At 34.6% G+C, this 7,754-nt stretch overlaps 1 protein-coding gene across 1 annotated transcript; it reads left to right on the top strand.

Annotated features, from left to right (window-relative positions):
* Positions 1-353: 353 nt before the first annotated feature.
* Positions 354-935, top strand: LOC103428127 (uncharacterized). The gene is made up of 2 exons (XM_070826372.1): positions 354-791; positions 909-935. Exons 1-2 carry the CDS (start codon positions 354-356, stop codon positions 933-935), a joined length of 465 nt encoding a protein of 154 aa, XP_070682473.1.
* Positions 936-7,754: the final 6,819 nt, after the last annotated feature.

Here is a 7,754-nt window from a genome sequence, read left to right as displayed (position 1 = left end):
CGCCTACACTTTTTCCTTTCCACGCCGCCCACACAGAAAGCTTGGAAAATTCGTACTTTTTTATCTTTTTTTCCCTGTCGACATTTCCACACTTAAATCTATCCTCCAACCATCACAGCAACCGACTCCAATCCCAAGTGGACGAGCCCTATCCCATCAATCACAGCCGTCCACTTGGTCTTCAATCTCCAACTTTTCAAACCCCACAACCCGTCAGAAAAGGTATTATAGAAAACCCAAAGAAGCTCGCATGAACTAACGTGGAAACACACCAAAACACAATTTCGCATCACTTATTCCTCGATAAATACCACACAAAAACCTCCAGACTGCGACTGCAAATCAATCACCAAATGGAAAAGCTCAGAAGATCGTCGAAAAAGAAGTCCGACATCGCCTGCAAGAAGCACCCGAAACACCAACAATCGCCGGGCGTTTGCTCCTTGTGCTTGAAGGAAAAGCTAGAACGAGTTGCTCAGAAGCTGTCAACTTATTCTGTTCCCTACTTGCGTAGAACTTTTTCCGCTTCTCCTTCTACGACTTCTTCTTTATCTTCGCATTACTCGTCTTCTTCGGGTTCTTCTGCTTCGTCTCCGGCACCAGGTTACGAGCAAAAGGGTTCGACGATAACTTGGTTGTTGAGTGGTGAAAGTAATGTTCTTAGTAAAAGTAGGTCGCTGGTGAATTACTTTCCTAGACGAAAGAGAGAGCTGAGCAGTGAAGAGAAGAAGAAGAGTCGGTTTTGGACGAAGTTGCTTCGTCCCATAAGTAAGCGGAGAGAAGAAGGTTTGGTACACTCTAGGACTGTGAGAGAGATCAGGGTGCCTAATAGGGTACTTTAAACTTTGAAGGCCAGAATTTATTTTTTTTAATTTTATATTTGTGGTTATATTTTCTGTTCTTGACAGATTAGAATGTACGCAGCAGACTTATGATCACAATTTTGCATCAGAAAGCTGATCACAGAGGAAAAAGGATCAAAAGTTTTATTATTAATTTTTGTACATACACCAGCCTATAATTAAATTATCATGTAAATTATTGTGCACGTTTAATTATCTACTATTATAATGCGATTATATACAAAGATGAGAGCATGAAAATTTAGCCTTCGGATTTAGGATTTAGCTCTTAATTCTGGATTACTAATTCAAATCGTAAAAAATAATGTATAATGGTACATCCTAAGGTTTCAACATTGTTAAGAAATTAAGAAGTTAATAGGACCCGCTTAAACTGCCTCATATATATGACATTCAAACAGCATGAGGTTCATGATATTCAGTAATTAAGATTGTATATTATATATCGTCGAAAAAACTTAGTTAGGCGGATATTTATGTTGTCATATGATCAATTACGTCTCCATAAAGAGTACCTTATCAATGTTTATATTCATAGCTTTGCAATATAACCCTAAATTTCTATGTTATTGTGATGTTTTTGTTGCCGTATGATTAGTGGTGGACGTATATCGGGACCAAGGTGGTTCAAGTACCACTCGGAGTCCCGAAAATATTTTAGAGGACCCTCCGAACATTGGTACGAGTCTCTTTTGTGCCTACTCAATGTTTGATGTAATGTCTGTTAGACATATCTCAATAGATTGTGCCGACAACATTTGACAAATTCTCTCAATATCACTCATAAGAATGCTTCGGCATATATTGATATCTGCTGACATGTGGGCAACATGGTTTGGCCGACAAGGCTTGATCAACGAAATGTCTCAGTGAATAAACTAAAAAAATTTCTACACACTTTGCGCTCTGTTTCTATCTAAAAACTTGTACTTTGACAATGGAGCCTCCAAGGTTCAAATCACGAATCCACCATTGCATATGAATCACATATTCAAACAAGAACCAACTTGATGAATGTTATTGCAATTGGGGTGTGCTATCCACGCACTTTTTTTTAATTTGTATCATTTGTTCTTCTTCAATTCATTCGATTTTACAATTAAAAATTAAGAGGAGTGTATAAATAGCATGCTCATTGCAATATAGCTAGACTGTTTGGTTAATACAAACAGTCTAGCAAAAAAATTATTTCTCTCTCCCAATATATATATCACTTTAGGTTGCTGCAATAATTTTAGGAATTCAGAAAAGGGATCATTTTAGATTTGATTCTCTGTAATATTTTGTTGTTATGATGTTCAACCGAAGTTGGTGAACTTTGTGTCTGCATACAACGTGATAAAACAAAATTTTCTTATGTAACAACAAAGAAACTAACTGGCACGACTTGGTTGCTAGTTCAAAGAATCGCATTATTTGCTAAGTAACCCTAATTAAGCTCCATCCACGAAATTTCTTGAAGCATATAAATTCAAATTCCAATGGTCAGCTGCATGCGACTGCCCACGGTCTTTACACTTTATTAGGGTTTTGATTAATTTGATCCATATGGAAAAGCTTGTGTGACAGCTAGTAAAACCTGGTCATCGGGTCAAATTCGGGGCAATTTCCAAATTCCACAAATCGGTTGGAAAGTTTAAATTTGTTAAGTCTCTGGCAAGCAACGTGAGGATGCAGATTAACAAAATGTATTTAATAAGATTGATAATCTACCAACTTGCCACTCCCATGGTTTTAACTTTCAAAGTACTTGCAGTACCATTACTTTGCATATAATTAAAAAGGAGATATACGTTACGTGGTAAAGTTTGATTTCCGTTACCTTCCATGTGGGATACACAAATATTATTTTAAGATTGATGTTAGATCCACCACCAATGCTATTTCTTTACGCACCTTATATTCTCACTTACCACCAAAACTAAAAAAATATAAAAACATTATTTTCCCACCCACCATTTTATCTAAAATAGCCTTTACACATTTTTAATTTTTCTTAAGTTTCTCATTCATTAAATAAAATATTTTCAAATAAAAAAAACTGTAATTGATTGACCACTTCTTTCTTTGGTTGGGGGACTATCGACATTACAATAACCCCTCCCCCAAAACTCAACCGCGCAACCATGAATTGTAAGGTCCCAAGTTTGGTATTTGTATTTGAACTTTGAAGAGGCTATTGGAGCTTGTTTCCCTGACGTGACTCTACATTTTTAGTTGAAAAATAACTTTGAAGATAGTTTGTTTGAGATGCTCTTAAAAAACGTAATTATATTTCACACTGCACATTTTATGTTATGCGGTAGATCTCTGTGTGATATGGAAACACCTCTAAAAATGGCATTTGGATCAAACAATGGGAAACGATTAATTAAATTGAGAAAAAATCGAATAAAGCCGTTCATGTTTTCATATCACGTTACACATCTGATCAAATTTTAATTAAAAACGGAAGAATGGGCAGGTGGATGAACCTGCTCTGATAGCCCTTTGAACAAGAAAATGGTTTTCTTTTGTTCATAAATCCAAATAGTAATGTATAAATATGCATGCATGTAAACAAATAATAATAATAAATGAGAGTGTGGCATGTTGCTTATGGTTAACGTCTGTGTAGGTGTAGCATATGGTTTGGAAGTGCATCAACGATAGATTTTTGTCTGCTATTTTTTTTATCAATATATCTATCAAGCATCATGTTGGATGACTATATATACCCGTATACAACCAAAACATTAATATTGTTTAGGATGATGAATCAATGATTTGGTTCTAGCACATAGCTTAGCCTATAGTATGTACATATAAATTCAATTATTTAACGTAACTTCTAGTGGGGTGATTGATATATCTTACATTTAATTTGAACAAACTCTAGACCTATCTTAATTCTAATTCGTTATTGTAGTCTGATAAATCGTTATATTGTTTCTTTTACTTTTAGTTGATGAAAGAAAACAAAAATGTTTGTTCATTCTAAATATGTGACTTTGGAAAATAATCTAAATATAGAAGATGAGTTTTTTTATTAGCACCTCACATATTGTTGAATATAGCCAACGCAAAAACTTCACATTAAATTACTTATTGACCCCAATATAAAATGATTGTTTAACTCCATTATATTTTAAAGAAGAAAGTGAGAAAGCGTACGAACACAATTTGCAAACATTAACTTGCTTGGAGACGGCCATGGTTGACATGGAGTTCACAAGGAGCCCGGGACAGTGGATTGAGCAGTTTAGGTTTGATAATTGAACTTTGAAGCACTCTATCAAGTTTATGGTTGCCTCCCTGTTAATGCTCAAAATTGTAAGGTTAAGGTTAACAAATTTAATTAAATCACTTTAGGTGGGCTTAGGAAATGGACTGAAATTATACGGACTCAAAGATGTAAATGATTCACCTCTCAAAAATAGACTACGTCGATTATGATGCTCATAATATATTGATTTTCAAATCTAAATAGCGGTTGACTTATACATTCACTCTCTTCTCTCCAATTCGTCAGAACCCCTCGGAGGTCTCTACCCTTTTATATATGCCTCCCCCTCTTGGGGCCTCTCAAATTGGCATTTAATCTGTCAACAACTTGCACTAGCTCACTGACATCACTCTACCTATTCGCCCAAGCTCTCGTCAGTGAGGTGACGTTTCTGCAGCCTGGGTGACACACCTTTTTAAACTAAGGCAAGCCGAGCGTCCCACTCGGACATTGGTTACTCTTGGTTACTCTGCCCCGTCTCGCCAAGTACTTTTCAGTTTGCCCCCGTGCTCGATGCGGTCGGGCAACCCTTTTTTTCGTCTCGATCGGCTCGGGTGCTCAGGAGGCTCTCTTTGAAACCTTTGGGCCTTGGGCTCCTTGGTCTCTCCTTGGGCCTACGCCATTGGGTGGTCCTAAATTGATAGAAATCTTGAAATTGATGAATTACAAAACTTTCGAACGACAGAAAGTTAGATTTGCAGAAAATTGAATAGATAATATGAGGAAACCCTAAAATTCTTAATTCAATTGAGAAGGAGGAAACCCTAAAATTGAATAGAGAATATGATTACACGAGTTGTTTTCTTTTTATTTGTTTATAGGTGGAGAGAATGTGAGATGCGAAGGTAGTCTTAGAAAATACGTGGGATGTGTTAAGATAAATTCTAATTTAAAAGCGGAAAGTGATAGAACAAAGTTGCTGCTTGAGCTGGAACCCGTAAGGCTGAAGGCCCATTGGGTATGTGAGAGTCATTTGAATTCTCCAACAATTTAAAAGATGATTAGGTCCATCATCTGTGGGCTGTTATCATCTTTTTGATGTCCAAAGAGTTAAATGGATTTCCAGCTCCACTTAACAATTTGATCAATACCCAGCAGGAACCCAAATAATTCCTCGCGAAAAACCTTTAGCTTTGTTTGGTCGAGGGATTTCTAAATCTAAAGGGAATGATGCCAATTTAGTAAAAAAGTGCATCACAAAATTATGAGTATTACAAAGGGATGGAAAGGTATTTTTGTAAACCCCTACTTGAAATGAGTTATTTACATTTCTCTCTTACGTGCTTTTGTGTGCGTTTTTAATTTCACCGATCTAACATTTTGTAATTCATCTCTTACTAACCTAGTACCATCACTTGGAATTTGAAAACTCGTCATCCAAATATAGCCTTATAAATTTCCCTTACTTGTCTTTGGAAATTGCCAATGACAACCAACAAAAAGGAGAGGATTGGGAAAAACAATTATTTAATATGACTATTATAAAAATTAAAACTGCTATCATGCATGATGTAAGAGACTTATAACTCAAGTAAATAAAAATAATTATACATGCATTCGTAAGCCAAATAACGACCCAAAATTCGCTTTTATTGTAAAAGAAAAACTGCCTGAAGGACAACATGATCATGGCCTCCCTCACATTGTTTTTTCTTAAGGCAATACACACGACATTCCAGCTCTCTCTAGTTTCTACAAAGTTTTTGAGGTAAAGTCTTAAATATTTTGAGAATATTGATAGATCAACTGAGTCAAGTGAACTGTTGTCAATAGGTTACAGAGATTAGGAAATGCTGATATTTTAATGTTATTTTTGTGATTATGTCTATAAGTACGTCATTTTATATATTATTTTATCTAATTTCGTAGTAATTTACAATTGAAATATCCTAAGTACGACTAATGTAATAAGTAATGACGTGACTTTACCCCATATCATTTAAAATTGTAGTTAAGAAGTGGAGTAGTACCACAAACTTATTTCAATTCAGTGTGTCTGTTGATCGTTCAATTGAATCAACAAGAAACAGACGATTCCATGGAAAGTGGATGCCGAGCTTTCATGGAAAAGGAAGATGTCCCACCCTCACTTCCCATGCCAAATAATAACTTAAGTGGTGTTATACTGTTATCCATACACTATTTTTTACTTTTTTTACGCACATTTTTAAATTTTTGACTGTCAAATTGAAATGAATTGAAAAAATCACAACTGATAAAAATTAACAAAATATGTAAAATATATATATATGCCGATAGCACCGCCCTAACTTAATAAGCGTTCTTCCATGTGGCACTTGAAACCCTTTTTGTTTCTCTTCATCTATTCAGTAATATAACGGGTGCTTAGTGGTATGTGTGTTGAACTTATGAGCTCTTCAAAAGTTGTCTCATTTAAAATAGAATTTTTATGAAGTTCCAGATTCCGAACATTTTGAATCTTTAGATTTTTAATTAAAAATGCAAAAAACAAAATATAACGGCTAAAAAGCAGAAAATATCATATACTCCAGAGCTCTCTTTCTACATATTTTATATATATATATATTCAAAACACGTACTAAAAACAAAAAAATGTTATGTGTGCATGTACCGATAAATATTTCTCTCTAATTTATTTTTTGCCAAAAATGTTTCCGATATAAGCACGTTGAAATTTTTACTTAAAACAAAGTGTGTTTCCGTTCAAGCACCTGGATATGCTGCTTGGAGAGGCACTTGACCTCCACAAATTTTATAAATTAAAAACATTTATAAATTGTGGATTAAGGGAATGGGAATTCAATGGTCTAAAACTAAACTTAGTGTGGGAGCAAGAGTCCTTTTCAAATTGTTAGTTGGATTAATGAATGAATAATTGTCAAAGGGAGGATAGTGAACTATCTTTTAGCACAACCCTCAATAATGATCGATATGACTAGTCGAAAGCCCTCGTCGAATGTACATCGTTCAAATCTTTTTATACAACAATATTTTACTTTAAATGCTGAGTCCACTCTTAGGTGTTGTGTCACCTTCGTTATACGGCAATTTCGATCAGATTGTGACATGCAACTTCCTCTCATCATTTTCCTTTTTGTTGGTAAATCTAGTAAGTTTAGCAACAAAGTTTCTAACATTTGGGGTTAGAGATAATTCATGTTATTTAATATTACGGTATAGTGATATTTATCTTCATTTGTAAATGAGAGGTTTTAGATTCGATTCTCTCCAAAACCAAATTTGAACCATATTATTGCTTGCTCATTATGAGGTTTAGTTCATTCTCTCGTCCACTTAATGTAAATAATATCGTTTGTTAAAAACAAAACAAAAATAAATAAAAAAAATAAAAAGCTTGTTATTTCATACTTGAAAGAATAATAACGTTGTTGTTTTGTTAGACCAATTTGTCGATTTGTAATCATATTAGTCACGGATTGAAAGTAATATAATTCCATATGTCAATAGGGTCTCGAATCTGTGTACCTCGAACTCATAATTCAATTTTAATTCAAATCTATCAATTTCTTTTCTTTTCTTTTCATCAGTCCATATCTATCAATTCAAACTCAATTATGATGCACTGAATTGATCACCCCAAACTTTTTGTGAGCATTACGTGATTCCCGACACTAATAATATAA

Source organism: Malus domestica, chromosome 08 (assembly GCF_042453785.1).
Source record: "Malus domestica chromosome 08, GDT2T_hap1".
NCBI lineage: Eukaryota > Viridiplantae > Streptophyta > Magnoliopsida > Rosales > Rosaceae > Malus > Malus domestica.
The sequence above is the reverse complement of the archived record's forward strand: the minus strand, read 5'-3'. Positions and strand labels throughout refer to the sequence as shown.